Source organism: Rhinoraja longicauda, chromosome 2 (genome assembly GCF_053455715.1).
Source record: "Rhinoraja longicauda isolate Sanriku21f chromosome 2, sRhiLon1.1, whole genome shotgun sequence".
In the NCBI taxonomy this organism is placed as follows: domain Eukaryota; kingdom Metazoa; phylum Chordata; class Chondrichthyes; order Rajiformes; family Arhynchobatidae; genus Rhinoraja; species Rhinoraja longicauda.
This window is the reverse complement of record NC_135954.1, coordinates 114,204,573-114,225,289: the sequence shown is the minus strand read 5'-3', so window position 1 is coordinate 114,225,289 and position 20,717 is coordinate 114,204,573. Positions and strand designations below refer to the sequence as shown.

Here is a 20,717-nt window from a genome sequence, read left to right as displayed (position 1 = left end):
CTCTGCTTGCTTTGTTGTTACCTCCTCCTAGCTAACAATGATCTATTCTACATTTCCCTTGATTTTCACCCCCTTTGATGTCTCGTTCTCACACTTTACACTTCCTTATCTCTGTATCTCCCCGTCCCCTGACTCTCAGTCTGAAGAGCTCGACCCGAAGTGTCGCCCATTCCTTCATTCCAGAGATGCTGCCTGACCCGCTGAATTACATAGAGGAGCCCATTGGGCCCTTTGAGCCAGCACCACCATTCATTGTGATCATGGTTGATCATCCACAATCAGTAACCTGTGCCTGCCTACTCCCCATATCCCTTGATTCCACTAGCCCCTGGAGCTCTTTCTAACTCTCTTTCAAATTCATCCAGTAAATTGGCCTCCACTGCCCTCTGTGGCAGAGAATTCCACAAATTCACAACTCTCTGGGTGAATTTCTTTTTTCTCACCTCAGTTTTAAATGGCCTCCCCTTTATTCTTAGACTGTGGCCCCTGGTTGTGGACTCTCCCAACATTGGGAACATTTTTCCTGCATCTAGTTACTCCAACATTTCGTGCCTATCCTCAGATTCAAGAACAGCTTCTCCCCTGCTGTTATCACACTACTGGTCAGTTCCCCCATTTACTACGGTATAACATTTCCCAACCCTACCTTATTCCAGACATTTCCTGCAACTGTAAGACGATAATGCTGTCATACTAGATTCTACACTCTGGTATGTTTTACTTTGTGCTACTTGTAAATGGTTTGATTGTACTTATGTGTGGTATGATTTGACTAGAGAGCACGCAAAGATTCTCACTGTATTTCGGTACACATGACAATAATACTCCAATACCAATGCCAACTCATTCCTCCACTTGGCATATAGGCTACTGTTGGTAAAAAACTGCAGATGCTGGTATAAATCAAAGGTAGACACAAAATGTTGGAGTAACTCAGCGGGTCAGGCAGCATCTCGGGAGAGAAGAAATGGGTGACGTTTCGGGTTGAGACCCTAAGTTTACTGTAGGTTTATCATTGTCATGTGTATCGAGGTGCAATGAAAAGCTTTATTTTGCATGCTATCCACTCAAATGCATATCAAGCCAAACTGAAATACCATGGGTAGAGCAAAGAGAAAGATAAAACGTGCAGAATAAAGTTCTCAGCATCATTGCTGAGAGACAAATTCCAAAGTCCGCAATGAGGTAGGGGTGAATTGGACAATGGTGTAGCTGATGGACTCTACCACCCTGTCCCACCTCACAGATTCCTTATGTTTGGGTGTGGTTTGTCTCAAAGCCCCTGTCCCACGTAGGCGATTGTTTAGGTGACTACAGGCGACTAGGCTGTCACCACACGGTTGCCGGGGTGTTGCCTGTATGGTCGTGAGTCGTCTCCAAAGAGTCGCAGCGTCTTTCTGGCCGCCGCTGGATTTTCAGGATGTTGAACATTTTCGGCGACAGTGGGATTGACGCCGATGAGCGTAGTAGCTTGACGTCTCCTGACGTGGGCGCTGTCATAGGTTGTCGCCAGGTGACATAGGTTGTCGCCGGCGCTGACTTCGGTGAATTCCAAGTGTGGGCTTGATCCGATCACCCATCAGTGTAATGTGTCCATAAATGATGTTCGGTTTTGTATGTTTTTGCACTTGTATTCTGCTTAAAGTTTGAATTTTAAAGTTTGGAGTTTGAAGTTTATTAAAATGTATTGAAGTTTATTACAATAATTTTGTATGCACTGTTGTACGTTCTTATCAACCTTTAAATTTTTTTTGTATGTTTCAATATCAATAAAGGAAATTCATGAAATTTTTACGGAAAATTGATGTATGAAGTTTCAGAGTAGTTTCTCATGGCATCACTTTCAAATAGTCATGGTGCAGAATGATTGGAAACCCTACCATACATCCCCTTTTATAGGGAAAGTGGGTGAAACGTGAATTGTCTTCAGTTGTCTTCAGTCTTCAGGGTCGTAGCTTGTGGTAGCTTGTCGCGGGTGGACGTAGGCTGACTTCGGTTGTCGTAGGTTGTCGCCTGTGTGGTCGTAGGTGCGGTCGTAGGTGGACGTCCTACTCGCGACGATTGGGTCGCCGGTTGTCGGTAGCTTGCCGTAGCTTGATGTCGACTAGGTGGTAGGTTGTTGTAGCTTGTCGTAGACATTGTCGTAGGTGGGGGGGGGTCCAGTCGCCGTTTTTTTGGCGTCCTGCTACGAAGGATATTCTTGCTATTGAGGGCGTGCAGCGTAGGTTCACCAGGTTAATTCCCAGAATGGCGGGACTGTCGTATGTTGAAAGACTGGAGCGGCTAGGCTTCTACACACTGGAATTTAGAAGGATGAGAGGGGATCTTATTGAAACATATAAGATTATTAAGGGGTTGGACACGTTAGAGGCAGGAAACATGTTCCCGATGTTGGGGGAGTCCAGAACAAGGGGCCACAGTTTAAGAATAAGGGGTAAGCCATTTAGAACGGAGATGAGGATGAACTTTTTCACCCAGAGAGTTGTGAAGCTGTGGAACTCTGCCCCAAAAGGCAGTGGAGGCCAATTCTCTGGATGCTTTCAAGAGGGTATTAGATAGAGCTCTTAATGATAGCGGAATCAGGGGGTATGGGGAGAGGGCAGGAATGGGGTACTGATTGTGGGTGATCAGCCATGATCACGGTGAATGGCGGTGCTGGCTCGAAGGGCCGAATGCCCTCCTCCTATTGTCTATTGTCTATTGTCTGTTGTAAGAAGACACATATTATCCAGGGCTGTGGCTAAAACTAAGACAAACCACACCCAAACATAAGGAATCTGTGAGGTGGGACAGGGTGGTAGAGTCCATCAGCTACACCATTGTCCAATTCACCTCTACCTCATTGCGGACATTGGATTTTGTCTCTGGAGCTGCACAATGATGCTGAGAATATTCTGCAATTTTTTATCTTTCTCTTTGCTCTACCTATGACACTTAAGTTTGGCTTGATATGCATTTGATTGGACAGCATGCAATACAAAGCTTTTCATCGAACCTTGACAGTAGTGTCGCCAACTGTCCTGTATTAGCCGGGACATCCCGTATTTTGGGCTAAATTAGTTTGTCCCGCACGGGACCGCCCTTGTCCCGTATTAGTAGGGTTGCCAACTTCCTCACTCCCAAATAAGGGACAAAGGGTGACGTCATCACCCCGCGCCCCACGTGACCTCACCCAGCCAGCGGCCACGTGCTCCCTCTCCACCAATGGCAGCCACCCGGTGGAGCGGGAGGTGACACTAGGTGGCGTCACCTTGTCCCGTATTTGGGACTGAGGAAGTTGACAACCCTTCTTGATACACATGATATTGGGAGGCATCTTTGAAACTACTTTGAGCAGAACAAACTACTTTGTTCTTGGACTTTACCTGCAGGTTCCGATGCTTTTGTGATTGGAGGCTTCTCTGTCAGATAATCCTCAGGGACGATTAAATTGTGCTTCTTAAGTAGCTCATTGTCTATACAACACATGAATACGGATTTCACTGCAAGGAAGCAGAAAGATAAGAAAGATTATCAATATATATCATGCCTGGTCTAAAGCAGTCAACAGTAACAAGGAACTGCAGATGCACAAAAGGATATAAAGTGCTGGAGTAACTCAGCGGGTCAATAGACAATAGACAATAGACAATAGGTGCAGGAGTAGGCCACTCAGCCCTTCGAGCCAGCACCGCCATTCAATGCGATCATAGCTGATCACTCTCAATCAGTACCCCGTTCCTGCCTTCTCCCCATACCCCCTCACTCCGCTATCCTTAAGAGCTCTATCCAGCTCTCTCTTGAAAGCATCCAACGAACTGGCCTCCACTGCCTTCTGAGGCAGAGAATTCCACACCTTCACCACTCTCTGACTGAAAAAGTTCTTCCTCATCTCCGTTCTAAATGGCCTACCCCTTATTCTTAAACTGTGGCCCCTTGTTCTGGACTCCCCCAACATTGGGAACATGTTTCCTGCCTCTAATGTGTCCAATCCCCTAATTATCTTATATGTTTCAATAAGATCCCCCCTCATCCTTCTAAATTCCAGTGTATACAAGCCTAATTGCTCCAGCCTTTCAACATACGACAGTCCCGCCATTCCGGGAATTAACCTAGTGAACCTACGCTGCATGCCCTCAATAGCAAGAATATCCTTCCTCCGAATTTGGAGACCAAAACTGCACACAGTACTCCAGGTGCGGTCTCACCAGGGCCCGGTACAACTGTAGAAGGACCTCTTTGCTCCTATACTCAACTCAGGCAGCATCTCTGGAGAACATGGATAGGTGACGTTTCACAGAGTGCTGGAGTAACTCAGCGGGTCAGGCAGCATCTCTGGAGAACATGGATAGGAGACGTTTCACAGAGTGCTGGAGTAACTCAGCGGGTCAGGCAGCATCTCTGGAGAGAAGGAATGGTCTTCTGAAGAAGAGTCTCGACCCAAAACATCACCCGTTCAGTCTGAAGAAAATTGAAACATCACCTATCCATCTTCTCCAGAGATGCTGCCTGACCCGCTGGGTTTCTCTGGCACTTTGTATAATTTCAGCAGTAATTGGCACCCTCTGACTCTTTCCTCTTGCTTGCCAAACTAGAAATTAATCACAGTAACAAACTTAATTGAACACAAAGGACATATTCTAGCTGTTCTGCTAATTTACCGTGATATTGTGCAGTGTGGGGTCAGAGAGGAATTTGTGAGTTTTCTCTCATAACATCTCCCGTCACTTGTGCAAGTTAGCAGCAAAAAGAAAATGGCATTCAGAAGTTCCTTGTCCACAGGAAGTCACAACAAACCAAACAGGCGATTGCGTGAGTTTTCTCCGGTTTCCACCCACATCCCCAAAACGTGCCGGTTTGTAGGTTAATTGACCTCTGTAAATTGCCCCTAATATTTAGTGAATGGATGACAGAGAAGTAGTGTAAATGGGTCACCATGGACTCGGTGGGCTGAAGGACCACTACTGTATCCACACTGTAACTATCTAAACCATGAAGCAACTGGTCTCTATTTAGTTTAGTTTAGAGATACAGCGCGGAAACATCCCTTCAGCCCACCGAGTATGCGCCGACCAACATTAACACGTTAACACAAACTCTACCACAGCACGGTGGCGCATCAAAGACCCAGGGTTCAATCCCGACTACGGGTGCTGTCTGTACGGAGTTTGTACGTTCTCCCCGTGACCTGCGTGGGTTTTCTCCGAGATCGTCGGTTTCCCCCCACACTCCAAAGGCGTGCAGGTGTGTAGGTTATGTTTCTGCACTGTGTCTCTAAACTAAACTAAACTAAACTAAACCTGCACACACTTGGGACAATTTTACAATTATACCAAGCCAATTAGCCTGCAACACTGGACATCTTTGGAGAGTGGGAGGAAACTGGAGCTCCTGGAGAAAACCCACGCGGGACACAGGGGGCTCATACGAACTCCATGCAGCCAGCACCATGCAGTCAGGATGGAACCCAGGTCTCTGGTGTAGTAAGGCAGCAACTCTACCGCTGCGCCACCGTGCCAACCAAAATTTACTGTTGGTTGTAGTATACTCCATGCCGTCTTTTTTATTGACAGTCGAAAGATTTAAGCTTCTGTGATCCATATCAAACAGTTGTGGTTTCCCTTGCAATTGAAGATCAATAACCAGCTGGACTCCTGCCAGCAGCAATTCAGTTGTTGACTTTGATAACATGCCAATGTAACCACTTCTCAATGAGAACACAGCTCAGTAAAACAAGACTCAATTATAAAGCAGTGCATTCTGTTAAAACACTGGCAGGTAGCATATTAGTTGATTTTTATTATTAACTAGACCAAGTGGACCCGTTGGGCCCAAACCTCTCCTGCATTGGTGCAGCAACCTCTCCTCCCCCCTCCCCCTCCCCTCTCCCCCCCTCCCCTCCCCCCCTCCCCCCCTCCCCCCTCCCCTCCCTCCCTCTCCCCCTCCCTCCCCCTCCTTCCTCTCCTCCCCTCCTCCTCCCCTCCTTTCCCCCTCCCCTCCCTTCCCCCTCCCCTCCCTCTCCCTCCCTCTCCCTCCCTCCTCCCCCTCCCTCCCTCCTCCCCCTCCCTCCCTCCTCCCCCTCCCTCCCTCTCCCCCTCCCCCTCCTTCCACCCCCCTACCCCTTCCCCTCCCCTTTCCCCTCCCCCCACTCCATCCCCCTCAACCCCTCTTATCCTCCCTCCACCCCCCTCTCTCCCTCCCCCCTACGTAGGAGAGAGATTTAAACTTTAAAATGTGAATAACTTTAAAAATATAACACCGATTTCAATGAAACTTCTTCCATTTGCACCAAAGGGATGACGGCGAGTAAGGTGGGTCTAAAATTGTCACGCGATCGTGTAGTTCAGGAACAAACAAACCAACAAACGAGAGTTTTATTACATAGATTTTTGGGAATTAAAAGGTCGGGTGAACAAACTTGGATTGTTTTCTCTGAAGCTTCAGAGGCTGAGGGATGTGTGACCTGATGGAGATATATAAAATTATGAGAGGCGTGGATAGGATAGAGCGAGACAGTCAGAGCCTTTATCCCAGCGTGGAAATCTCAAATATTAGAGGGGCATAACTTTAAGGTGCGAGGGGGAAAGTTTAAAGGAGGTTTACAAGGGAATTTTATTTTCTGCTAGACGACCCCCGGACCCGTTGGGTTCCCATTGTGGCAGCGGTTGATGGAAAAAAAGACACACAGTTTTAATATTATTGGGCGGTCAAACGTTAACTTGAAGAAAATCTCAGCATTTACCTCAGGAGTCATCGTGCAATGAAGCACGCGTTTAATGACAACGTTGAACACGGAAGTATTAGATCAAAATGGTGATGTTTATTTTTTGTTATATGTGTCCGAAATACAGCCAAAACGGCACACGATAGCACAACAATTTGAACAAAACTTGATACTGCACACCGCAGGTGAATGATGAGTAAGGTGGGCCTAAAATTGTGTACCGTTTTGTATTTCGTGAACATATATATATAGGGCGACACGGTAGCGCAGCGGTAGAGTTGCTGCTTTACAGCGAATGCAGCGCCGGAGACTCAGGTTCGATCCTGACTACGGGTGCTGCACTGTAAGGAGTTTGTACGTTCTCCCCGTGACCTGCGTGGGTTTACTCCGAGATCTTCGGTTTCCTCCCACACTCCAAAGACGTACAGGTATGTAGGTTAATTGGCTGGGTAAATGTAAAAAAATTGTCCCTAGTGGGTGTAGGATAGTGTTAATGTGTGGGGATCACTGGGCGGCACGGACTTGGAGGGCCGAAAAGGCCTGTTTCCGGCTGTGTGTATATGATATGATATGATATGATATATATATATATATATATATATATATATATATATATATATATACATATATATATATATATACAAGATGAGTGTAGACCAAGTGGACCCGTTGGGCCCAAACCTCTCCTGCATTGGCGCAGCACCCTCTCCTCCCCTCTCCCCCCCCCTCCCCCCCCCTCCCCCTCCCTCCCTCCCTTCCCCCCTCCCTCCCTAGGAGATGGATTTAAACTTTGAAAAATGTGAATAACTTTAAAAATATAACACCGATTTCAATGAAACTTCTTCCATTGGCACCAATCAGATGGTGAGTGAGGTGGGCCTAAACTTGTCGTGCTATCGTGTACCGTTTTGGCTGTAGTTCAGGAACAAACAAACAAACAAACGAGAGATTTAGTATATAGATAGATACAGAGAGTGGTGGGTGCCCGGAACTAACTGCCGGGGAAGGTGGAAGAAACAGATATGACAACAATGTTTAAGAGGCATTTAGACTGATCCCTGAACAGGCAGGGAATGGATGAATATGGTTCATGTGCAGGCACATGTGCACTTTAAGTTGGCATCATGGTTGACACGAATGCCGTACCGCCCACTTCCCACTGATTATAATACAATACATTAGTAACACAGCTGGTGGCTGCTGTCTTACAGCACCAGAGAGGCGGGCTCGATCCTGACCCGCTGTGCTGTCTGCACGGAGTTTGTACTTTCTCCCTGTGACTCCGGCTGCTCCGGTTTCCTCCCACATCCTGGAGATGTGCAGGTTTGTATGTTAAGTGGCCTTTGTAAATTTAGCGGGATAGGCAGCATCTCTGGAGAGAAGGCCGAGACCCTTCTTCAGACTGATGACAGAGCAGTGGGAGGTACAAAGATAAGGAAGGTTTCATGGTCAGTTTATTGTCACATGTACCAATTAAGGTACAGTGAAGTTCGAAGGAAGTGTATAGATGAGGAAATGTCAGGTGTGAAAGCAGGACAGAGGGCATGGAGATCAAGGAAAATGTAGAATAGATCATTGTTAGTTTAGAGAAGGTAACAATAAAGCAAACAGAGATAAAATGTAGTCGGAGACAGTAAGACTGGTGGGAGAACTGGGAAGGGGGAGGGGATGGAGAGAGAGGGAAAGCAAGGGTTACTTGAAGTTAGAGAAGTCAATGTTCATACCGCTGGGGTGTAAACTACCCAAGCAAAATATGAGGTGCTGTACCTCCAATTTGTGCTGGGCCTCACTCTGACAATGGAGGAGGCCCAGGACAGAAAGGAGAGTGTGGGAATGGGAGGGGGTGTTAAAATGTTTAGCAACCGGGAGATCAGGTAGGTTTAGGCAGACTGAGCAGAGGTGTTCAGCAAAACGATCATCGAGCCTGCGCTTGGTCTCGCCAATATACAGGAGCCCACACCTGGAATAGTGGATACAGTAGATGAGGTTGGAGGAGGTGCAAGTGAACCTCTGCCTCACCTGAAAAGACTGTCAGGGTCCTTGGTCATAGTGGAGAGGGGAGGTATAGGGGTAGGTGTTGCATCTCCTGCGGTTGCAGGGGAAAATACCTGGGGAAGGGGTGGTTTGGGTGGAAAGGTATGAGTTGACCAGGGAGTTGCAGAGGGAACGATCTCTGTGGAAAGCAGAAAAGGGTGGAGATGGGAAGATGTGGCTAGTGGTGGGATCCCGTTGGAGGTGGCAAAAATATCAAAGGATTATGTGTTGTATGCGACGGCTGATGGGGTGGAAGGTGAGGGCTAGGGGGACTCTGTCTCTATTACGAATGGGGGAGGGGGAACAAGAGCGGAGCTGCGGGATATTGAGGAGACCCTAGTGAGGCCCTCATCTATAATGGAAGAGGGGAACCCCTGACCCTAAAGAATGAGGACATCTCCAATGACCTGGCATGGAACACCTCATCTTGGGTGCAGATGCGGCGTAGACGGAGGAATTGGGAGTAGGGGATAGAGTCTGTGCAGGAGGCAGGGTGGGTAGAAGTGTAGTCTAGATAGCTATGGGAGTCAGTGGGTTTATAAAAGATATCAGTTGATTGTCTCATGTGATGGAGACAGTGAGATCAAGAAACGGTAGGGAGATGTTGGAGATGGTCCAAGTGAATTTGAGTGCAGGATAGGAATTAGTAGTAGTAGAATTTGCACGCAAATTAACATGGATCCATACTAATTGAGTGGATGTGAAAGTGTGATAACATAGAACCCGTGTGAACAGGTAACCGATGCAGTGTGCTGAAGGGCCTGTTTCCGTGATTAATCAATCAATCGATCAATCAATCAATCAACTGACTAATCAATCAATCAATCAATCATCCAATCATCAATCAATCAACCATCCAATCAACCAATCGATCAATCAATCAATCAATCAATCAATCAATCAATCAATCAATCAATCAATCAATCAATCAATCAAGCAATCAATCAAGCAATCAATCAATCAATCAACCAACCAACCAACCAATCAATCAATCAATCAATCAATCAATCAATCGGTCAATCGGTCAATCAATCGATCGATCAATCAGCCATTCAATCAACCAATCAATCATTCAATCAATCAATTAATCAATTCCATGCCCATAGATATCTGTTGCTTCACCACTATCACGGTTCTCAGTTTCGCTAGAGGCTGCGGATCGGCCTGAGGAAGAGTCCTGACCCGAAACGCCATCTATCCACCTTCTCCAGAGATGTTGCCTGATCCCGCTGGGTTACTCCAATACTTTGTGTCCTTTTTTTGAAAACCAGCATCTGCAGTTCCTTGTTCCTACAACCTGCGTCTTTGGGTCATGGGAGGAAACCGGAGCACCCGGAGAATACCCACACAGAGTCACAGGGAGAACGTGCAAACTCCACATAGACAGCACCTGAGGTGAGGATGGAACCCGGATCCCTGGCGGTGTGAGGGCAGCGGCTCTACCAGCTGCTCCACTGTGCCGCCCCTGTTGTACTGCGTGCTATTTATTTCCACTCACTGTTGACATTGTGCGACCAGAGAGGCGTTACCTGATGGCAGTCCCAGGGTGTCAAGGCCACCTCCGCTCGTCTCCCTTGATTTATTCAGAGCCTTCTCCTCTGCTGCTGCAGCGCGTGCTCGGGCCTGGATGATGTGCTTTTCAATTGTGTCCGCCTCCGCGACTCGCCTGTCATACTCTTCATGAATCTAGTCATAGAGTCATAGTGATACAGTGCGGAAACAGGCCCTTCAGCCCAACTTGCCCACACCAATCAACATACCCCAGCTACAAAATGCTGGAGTAACTCAGCGGGTCAGGCAGCATCTCTAGAGAGAAGGAATGGGTGACTTTTGGGTCAGAAGGGTCTCGGCCCGGAACGTCACCCATTCCTTCTCTCCAGAGATGCTGCCTGACCCACTGAGTTACTCCAGCATTTTGTGTCTGCCTTCGATTTAGACCAGCATCTGCAGTTTCCTTTCCTACACACATCAGCTACACTAGTCCCACCTGTCTGTGCTTGGCCCACATCCCTCTAAACCTGTCATAGAAACATAGAAAATAGGTGCAGGAGGAGGCCATTTGACCCTTCGAGCCAGCACCGCCATGCATTGCAATCATGGCTGATCATCCACAATCAGTAACCCGTGCCTGCCTTCTCCCCATGTCCCTTGATTCCACTAGCTCCTGGAGCTCTATCGAACTCTCTTTTAAATTCATCCAGTGAATTGGCCTCCACTACCCTCTGTGGCAGAGAATTCCACAGATTCACAACTCTCTGGGTGAAAATGTTTTTTTAATCTGTCTAATTGTTTCTTAACGTTGCGATAGTACCTGCTTCAACGACTTCCTCCTGCAGCTCATTCCATACACCCATCACCCTTCATGTGAAAAAGTTACCCCTCTGGTTCCCTTCTTTCCCCCCTCACCTTAAACCTATGTCCTCTGGTTCCCCTACTCTGGGGCAAGAGAGTCTGTGCGTCTACCCGATCTGTTCCTCTCATGATTTTGAACACCTCAATGACCACCAGAATCAATACTCAGTTAACGTGGGTAACCTTTAGTTTACTTTCACAGGACACTAGGGTTGCCAACTTTCGACCTCCCAAATAAGGGACAAAAGGTGATGTCACTGCCCCACGTGACTTCACCCAGTCAGCGGCCACGTGCTCCCGCTCCACCAATGACGGCCGCCCGGGCCAGGAGGCGGGTTGCTACATAACCTCCATTAGGCGAACACACTCGGCCCCGCTCCCCGAACACACTCCGTTACCCTACACTGTCCGGGCCTACAGCAGCCCCGGACCTACAGTGTCCGGGCCTACACTATCCGGACCTACAGTGCCCCCCGGGCCTAATACGGGACAAGGGTGGTCCCGTACAGAACAAACAAATTTAGCCCAAAATACGGGATATCCCAGCTAATACGGGACAGTTGGCAACCCTACTGGATAAAGATATCACTGGCAAGGGATTGCACCTGATTAAATGCTTTTGAACTGTGTGGTTTCGTGGGAAATTATGAGTCAACCACATTTCTGTGGCTCTGAAGGCCAGATCAGATAAAAGTTGCAGATTTCTTTCCCTGAAGGACAATAGTGAAACAATTGTATTTTAATGATAATCCAGTGGTTTTGTAGTCACCGTTATGGCGTCTAGTGTAATTAAACATAGAACAGTACAGCGCAGGAGCAGGCCCTTCGACCCATGATGTCTGGGCCGAACCTGATGCCAAATTGAGCTAACCCCTGACAGAAACACAAGATACTGCAGATGCTGTAATCTTGAGCAAAGCACCAAGTGCTGGAGGAGTTTAGTGGGTCGGGCAGCACCTGTGGAGGGAATGGACAGGTAATGTTTTAAGTAGGGATTATGGTTGCCAACTGTCCCTTATTCGCCGGGACATCCCTTATATTAGGTTAAATTGGTTTATCCCATACAGGACTGCCCTTATCCCGTATTAGGTCGTCCAGAAGGCGCTGTAGTCACAGACGCTGTAGGCACGGACGCTGTAGGCCGGGTCACTGTAGGCCGGGTCACTGTAGGCCCGGACACTGTAGGCCCGGATACTGTAGGCCCGGACACTGTAGGCCCGGACACTGTAGGCCCGGACACTGTAGGCCCGGACACTGTAGGCCCGGACACTGTAGGCCCGGACGCTGTACGCCCGGGCACTGTAGCCTGGGAGCCGCTGTAGTCCCGGACAGTGTAGGCCCGGGCGCCGCCTAATGGAGGTTGCATAGCAACCCGCCTCCCGGCCCAGGGTTGGAGCGGGAGCACATGGCCGCTGGCTGGGTGAGGTCACGTGGGGCGTTGGGTGGTGACGTCACCCTTTCTCCCTTATTTAGGAGTGAGGAAGTTGGTAACCCGACTAAAACGCCACTTTCGTATCTGCTTCCATTTGTTTAATCAACAAAATTTAAATTTCCCAGCTAACATTATGGAATTTGAAATCATCAGCTGCTCATTGTGTAGGAAGGAATTGCAAATGCTGGTTTACACCAAAGATAAACACAAAATGCTGGAGCAACTCAGTGGGTCAGGCAGTATCTCTGGAGAAAAGGAATAGATGACATTTCAGGTCAAGACCCTTTTTCAGAATCTGAAGAGGGGTCTCAATCTGAAACATCACCTATTCCTTTTCTCCAGAGATGCTACCTGACCCGCCGAGTTACTCAAGCACTTTGTGTCTATCTGCAGTTCCTTGTTACTGCAGGCAATCTACCGGCTTAATATCCATTGAGTTCAAGGTGCAACATGGAATTGAATCCCTTACAGTTTCAACAGATGTGCAACGGAGACCAAAAGGAAGGCTTCAAAAAAATAAAAGGAAGAACATAATTTCTAACTTTCAACTTGCAAAGACAATCTTTCAGAGACACAAGGAACGGCAGGTGCTAGAATTTTGAGCATAGTACAAAGTATTGGAGGAACTCAACGGGTCAGGCAGTACCTGGGTGTCACGGTGGTGCAGCGGTAGAGTTGCTGCCTTGCAGCAAATGCAGCGCCAGAGACCCGGGTTCCATCCCGACTACGGGTGCTGTCTGTATGGAATTTGTACGTTCTCCCCGTGACCTGCGTGGATTTTCCCCGAGATCTTCGGTTTCCTCCCACACTCCAAAGACGTGCAAGTTTGTAGGTTAATTGGCTTGGTAAATGTAAAATTTGTCCCGAGTGGGTGTAGGATAGTGTTAATGTGCGGGGATCGCTGGTCGGCGCGGACCCAGTGGGCCGAAAGGGCCTTTTTCTGTGCTGTATCTCTAAACTAAACTAAACTAAACCAAACTAAGCCTGTAGAGGGAATGGAAAGATAATGTTTCGGGTTGGGACCTTTCTTCACACAGATTGCCTAAATCTCGATGGATCACTCGAACAAAATGAAGCAGATAGGAATGAGATTGATAAGGCTGGGACGGTTTATACTGGAGTGAAGAAGATTGGGGGGGGGTGACCTCATAAAACTTTATAAAATCATGAGGGGCATGGATTGGATGATGAGCTTTTTTTCTCGGGATAAAGTAGCCTATTACTAGAAGGCATAGGTTTAAGGTGAGAGGGGAATGATTTAAAGGGAAGCTGAGGTGCAGGTTTTACACAGACAATGATTTTATATGGAACCAGCTGCCTGAAGAGGTGGTAGGGGCGAGTATAATTACAAGGTATAAAAGATATTTGGACAGATATGTGGTTGGGAAGGTTTTAGAGGGATATGAGCCAGGCAAATGGGATTATTTTAGCAAGGCATCTTGGCTTGGTTGACATGGACGGGTTGGCTACAGGGCCTGTTCCTGTGCTCCATAACTCTATGAATCAATAGTCCAGGTGCATTGTCGATCGTTACTTGAAAGGACACAAAGTGTTGGAGTAACTCCGTGGGTCGGGCAGCATCTCAAATAACAGGTGAAGTTTAAGTCGGGACCCTCCTTCAGACTGATTGTGGGAGGGAGGGAGGGGGGGGGGGGCGGGGAAGAAAGCTGGGAGCGAGGAGAGGCAGGACAAAACGTGGCAGGTGCATGTCGTGGATGGACACAAGCAAGGATGTTTTTGGTTGGAACAAAGGCTGTTTCTCTTACTGAAACTCATGGTTTCATGTTCAAGGGAGGGCCATTTGGACAAATCCTACGATACAAATGTCACACATTGGCTGGCGCAGAGGAAAACATGACTAACAAGTCTCATACCCTCACTCTTAGGAGAGGCAAAAGGGAGGAGAAGCTGACGGGCATTAATTAACCTTTAGGACAATCAGTCTGACGAAGGGTCTCGACCCGAAACGTCACCCATTCCTTCTCTCCCGAGATGCCGCCTGACCCGCTGAGTTACTCCAGCATTTTGTGTCCGCCTTTGGTCCAATCTATGTCTTTGACATCTGTTGACTCTACAAATCAACGATAGGAAAGAGTAGAAAAGGAGTCCATACCTCTTGGAGCTGTTGCACAAATTTCTCATGGTATTCATTGTCTCCACCTTGTGATTTGACAAGATTATTCATTACATCCTCTCCAATCACATCTCCGGTATATACTTCCTTGAAAATCTCTGCCAATAAGTGAGATATATCCTAAAAGGTAATAATAAGTTTAATGATGTACATTGGCAGACCCCACAGCCTCGAAATTATTTATTTTTCATGCATATATCTTTAGACATCAGAGATACAGCGTGGACACAGGCCCTTCGGCCCACCAAGTCCGTGCTGACCAGCGATCCCCGCACACTAGCGCTATCCCACACACACGACGAACAATTTACAATGTTATCAAAGCCAATTAACCTAAAAAAACCTGCATGTCTGTAAGGCAGCAACTTTACCACTGCGCCACTGTGCGGCCTTAATCTAATTTCTTTTTTTTGACAATTAGATTTCCTTCTTGAATCCAATTCATGCAATCTTTTATCTGATGTATTCCAGATTAACCATGAACAATGAAGGAGTAAGTGGGGGGTCACGGTGGCGCAGCGGTAGAGTTGCTGCCTTACAGCGAATGCAGCGCCAGAGACCCGGGTTCCATCCCGACTATGTACAGAGTTTGTACGTTCTCCCCGTGACCTGCATGGGTTTTCTCCGAGATCTTCGGTTTCCTCCCACACTCCAAAGACGTACGGATTTGTAGGTTTATTGGCTTGGTAAATGTAAAAATTGTCCCTAGTGGGTGTAGGATAGTGTTAGTGTGCGGGGATCGCTGGTCGGTGCCGAAGGGCCTGTTTCCGCGCTGTATCTCTAAACTAAACTCAGGACAATAAGGAAAATGATACCAGAGCCAATTATTGGGACATCCACAAATTTTGATCAATCAATAGCTCAAATGACTAACCATAAAATAAAGTTCAGTTCAGTTCAGTTTAGTTTATTGTCACGTGTACCGAGGTACAGTGAAAAGCTTTTGTTGCGTGCTATCGAGTCAGCGGAAAGACAACACATGATTACAATCGAGCTATTCACAGTGTACAGATACATGATAAGCTAATAACGTTTCATGCAAGATAAAGCCAGTAAAGTTCGAACAAAGATAGTCCGAGGGTCACAAATAAGGGAGATAGTAGTTCAGGACTGCTCTGGTTGAGGTAGGATGGTTCAGTTGCCTGATAACAGCCGGGAAGAAACGGTCTCTGAATCTGGAGGTGTGCGTTTTCACACTTCTGTACCTTTTGCCTGATGGGAGAGGGGAGAAGAGGGAGTGGCCAGGGTGCGACTCATCCATGATTATGTTGCTGGCGTTGCCGAGGCAGCGTGAGGTGTCACTGAAAGGGAGGTTGGTTTGTGTGATGGTCTGGGCTGCATCCACAATTCGCTACAATTTCTAGCGGTCTTGGATGGAGCTGTCCCAAACCAAGCTGTGATGCATCCCGATAAAATGCTCTCTATGGTGTTCTTGCAGAAGTTGGTGAGAGTTGGCAAAATGGTGTGACATTGACTATTTCTGATGCTCAGAATGGCTGAGCTATCGTGAGTAGCTGTGCACAAATGGGAATAGGAAAATAATGAGTTGCTGCTGGTCTGGTTCCTGAGGTGAAACAACTGTCTGAGCAAATATTACCCTTAGAAACATAGAAACATAGAAAATAGGTGCAGGAGGAGGCCATTAGGCACTTCAAGCTGATCATGGCTGATCATCCACAATCAGTAACCCGTGCCTGCCTTCTCCCCATATCCCTTGATTCCGCTAGCCCCTAGAGCTCTATCTAACTTTCTTTTAAATTCATCCAGTGAATTGGCCTCCACTGCCTTCTGCGGCAGAGAATTCCACAAATTCACAATTCTCTGGGCAAAAACGTTTTTTCTCACCTCAGTTTTAAATGGCCTCCCTTTTATTCTTAGACTGTAGCCCCTGGTTCTGAACTCCCCCAAAATTGGGAACATTTTTCCTGCATCTAGCTTGTCCAGTCTTTTTATAATTTTATCCATTTCAATAAGATCCCCTCTCATCCTTCTAAATTCCATTGAATACAAACCCAGTCTTACCAATCTTTCCTCATATGACAGTCCCGCCATCCCGGGGATTAACCTCGTGAACCTACGCTGCACTGCCTCAATAGCAAGGATGTCCTTCCTCAAATTAGGAGACCAAAACTGCACACGATACTCCAGATGTGTTCTCACCAGGGCCTTGTACAACTGCAGTAGGACCTCCTTACTCCTATACTCAAATCCTCTCGTTATGAAGGCCAACATGCCATTAGCTTTCTTCACTGCCTGCTGTATCTGAATGTTTACTTTCAGCGCTTAATCTTTATGGTAGATGACCCAGCCAAATTTTACACGCTTAACAAATGATAAAGAGCTTGGTTGACTGGACTGAGTTGATGTCCTTTACCTGTGTTCTTTCTGATGTTGGTCGGTGTCTGTACATAAATGGCTCAGAAGAGCTAATCCAGTCGGGGTCATCTTTGTATTGAACGCAGACATCCTGACAGAAAACAAAGTAGACTAACTGGCAGGAAAAGAAATGTCTTTGATCATTAAGTAATGGAGTGGGTGATGTTTCGGGTCGAGACCCTTCTTCACAAAGATGAAACGCTTCCAAACAGTGACTAGAAATTGTTGTGGGAAGTACTTCAGGTTCTGAAAAATGTTACTGAAACACAGGCTAAACCGTTAGTTCAGAAGGGGAGTCGTTTTTGGCCCATGAAGCACCCATTCGCACTGATGTTATGCCAACCCTGTTTTATTCCCCACACACTCTCTTCCTTCCCCCCCCCCCCCCCCCCCCCACCCCCACACCTCCTCCCATATTCTACCACTCACCGACACACCAGGGATGATTCACAGTGGATCAAACATAGAAACATAGAAAATAGTTGCAGGAGGAGGCCATTTGGCCCTTCGAGCCAGCACCGCCATTCATTGTGATCATGGCTGATCATCCACAACCAGTAACCCGTGCCTGCCTTCTCCCCATATCCCTTGATTCCACTAGCCCCTAGAGCTCTATCTAACTCACTTTTAAATTCATCCATTGGCCTCCACTGCCTTCTGTGGCCGAGAATTCCACAAATTCACAACTCTCCGGGTGAAAATGTTTCTTCTCACCTCAGTTTTAAATGGCCTCCCCTTTATTCTTAGACTGCGACCCCTGGTTCTGGACTCCCCCAACATTGGCAACATTTTTCCTGCATCAAGCTTGTCCAGTCCTTTTAAAATTTTATATGTCTCTATAAGATCCCCTCTCATCATTTCTAAACTCCAGTGAATACAAGCCCAGTCTTTCCAATCTTTCCTCATATGACAGTCCCGCCATCCCGGGGATTAACCTCGTTGCACAGCCAAGTTGGACAAGTTCACGGAGAGGTCGCACAGAGAACATGCAAACTCCACACAGACAGGTTGCCAAAGTAGCCGCTATACCAGTTGCCCAACTGTGCCACCCAGAATAAAGCTTTTGTTATGGCATCAACTTCATTGGCTGCATGTGGGCTTTTTACCTGTGATATTTTTGCAGCTAGCTTTTTACTCTTGCTGGTCGATGTTAAGGCACTGCTTCTTCCCGAAGAAGGGGATTTGGTCTTCTCCACTACCTCTTCTTTGTTCATTTCACAAAGATTATCTCAGGACCCTGTTCAAACAGAAGAGGTATTTAACTAGATTCATAGTTGTACACAATGGAAGCAAGGCCCTTCTGCCCAACTTGTACATGCCCAACCAAGATGCCTATCTAAATCAATCCCATTTGCAAGCATTTGGTCCATACCTCCCAAAATTTTATATAATATATATAAAATATATATATTATATATATATTTATTTATTTAGAGAGGGTGCTGCACCAATGCAGGAGAGGTTTGGGCTCAACCGGTCCACTTGGTCTAGTAATATTATAAAAAATAAATATTATAAATGAATATATCGGTATTGCACAAAGGTAGGTATTGTACAGTATAAATATTGTCTATGGGGAGTGTGCTTTCAGTGCAGAGTTCAGTGTGGTGATGGCCTTAGGGTAGAAACTGTTAGTCTTCTTGGGCAATATAGTTGCCCTCCTTCCTCCCTGGCATCCGTCCATGTGCGGGAGATGATGGTGGGGCTTGGCGTTATCCTGCGTGGAGAGGGAGATTTTTCAACTGTGGTTACATTTCCTTGTGTGAGTGATGGGGCCTATCCGTGACTGGCAGATCCTTCCACAGGTGAGGTGGTCTCTGGTCGTTGTTCTGGGGAGTCCGCGGCTGCCGTCTTTGACCGTATTGCGGCGTTGACGCCCCCCGTGCTCCAGGGGTGGTGAACCACGTGCTGTTGTGATGTTTTGTGCCCGCCTGGAGGCCCTTCCCCCACCTGCCGCGGTCCACAGCAGCGGCTTCCCAGTTGTCAGTGTGGATACTGAAGCTTGTCACATCCCTTTCAATTGTGTCCTTGTAGCGGAGCTTTGGTCTTTTAAATATTGTCTTTTAAACGTTGTAAGTCTACCCATCTCTACCACTTCCTCTGGCAGTTCATTCCATAGAGCTATTATCTTCTCAATGGAAAAAGAAACTTGCACCTCAGATTCCTTTTAAATCAATTCCCCCGCATCCTAAACCTAAGACTGTGACTATCTCACCTATCGAAGGCCCTTATATTTTCATTAAACTTCATGGCCACCCCTCAGCCCCTTTGCTCCAGTCTATCCAACTTCTCCTTCCAACTCAATGTCCCCAGTACAGGAAACATCCCTGTGAATCTTTCCTGCAGGATCTCCAGGTTTGCTAACCATTTTAACTGCCTTTCCCATTCCCAATTAACCTTTTGGTCCTGGGCCTCCTCTGCTGCCAGAATAAGACCACGTGCAAACTAGAGGAACAACACCTCATATTTCATTTGAGTTGCGTACGACCCAATAATATATTAATAATATATTCCTTTATTTGTCCACACCGGGGAAATTTAATTTGCTACGAACATTAAATTCTCCAATGGTACGAACATTAAATTCTCCAATTTTAGGTAAAGACAAAACCCCCCATCCCCACTTCTTCCCCCCCCCCTATGTATTCCCCCCCCCATTCTCCCCCCCCCCCCCCATGCCCCATCTGGACTCACACCTATTTCACCCCTTCTGCATCCCTTACCACAAATATTCCTTCTTCTATCTTCACCATTCGCAACTCATCAATCCTTTTGTCTCACACCTTCTGTCTTTTCATCTCTGGACGTTGTCCAACCTATCATATAACACTCACCTATGTCAGCTTATTACCAGCAAGGCTCTGTCTTGGCCTATCTTATCCAGCGTCCCTCCCCCCCCCCCCCCCCCCCCCCCCGCAATCAGTCTGAAGAAGGATCCTACCTGAAAACATCTCCTATCCATGTTCTCGTGATATGTTGCCTGACACGCTGAGCTACTCCAGCACTCTGTGTCTTAGAAACATAGACAATAGGTGCAGGAGTAGTCCATTCGGCCCTTCGAGCCAGCACCGCCATTCAATGTGATCATGGCTGATCATTCTCAATCAGTACCCCGTTCCTGCCTTCTCCACATATCCTTTGATTACGTTACCCAAATACCTTTCTGTACCCTCTCTACCGTCGAGTCACCGATCATGGAAACAGGCCCTTCTGCCCAACATGCCCCGGCTACACCAGTCCCACCTTCTCTGCCTGCGGAGATGCTGCCCGTCCCCGCTGAGTTACCCCAGCATTTTGTGTGTGGCAGCCCAGTGGTACACTGAGTACAGAGTGGCCACTCACCTGAGTGAGAGATGTCTGCCCTGTGGGGTCTGTTAGGGGGGCTGGAGTCCCTCCCTGTCAGCCTGGCTCTCAGTCAGCCAGCCCGAGGCCGAGGGGAGCTCAGCGCCGCCATCTTGTCTGTTTGGACAGCGGTCGCCGGGGGCAACGGTCCCCGAGGCAACAGCGGGCCAATCGCGGAGCGGAAGGTGGGGCGCCACGCCGCCATCTTGCCTCGTTGACGGCGATCGCCGGGGGCAACGGTCCCCGTGGCAACCGCTGGCCAATCGCGGAGCGGAGGACGGGAGCACCGCGCCTCCAGCTGACTTCGTTGATGGCTGTTGCCCGGGGCAACGGTCCCCGTGGCA

The 20,717-nt window shown here is 47.6% G+C and overlaps 1 protein-coding gene across 8 annotated transcripts in view; it reads right to left on the bottom strand.

The window, feature by feature from the left end:
• Positions 1-20,503, bottom strand: part of dlec1 (DLEC1 cilia and flagella associated protein) — a 149,781-nt gene extending 129,278 nt beyond the window's left edge. For 6 of the 8 annotated variants that reach the window (XM_078429930.1, XM_078429947.1, XM_078429957.1 and 3 more), the window contains exons 1-6: positions 20,374-20,503; positions 18,138-18,268; positions 17,030-17,122; positions 14,635-14,775; positions 10,267-10,423; positions 3,366-3,482 (exon numbers count right to left, since the gene is read on the bottom strand). In XM_078429930.1, the coding sequence (XP_078286056.1) occupies positions 3,366-3,482; positions 10,267-10,423; positions 14,635-14,775; positions 17,030-17,122; positions 18,138-18,245 (616 nt within the window). In that variant the 5' untranslated portion in view covers positions 18,246-18,268; positions 20,374-20,503. Of the gene's footprint in view, positions 1-3,365; positions 3,483-10,266; positions 10,424-14,634; positions 14,776-17,029; positions 17,123-18,137; positions 18,269-20,373 lie in introns of those variants that run through there. The other 2 variants (XM_078429903.1, XM_078429922.1) reach the window with 2 other exon arrangements.
• Positions 20,504-20,717: the final 214 nt, after the last annotated feature.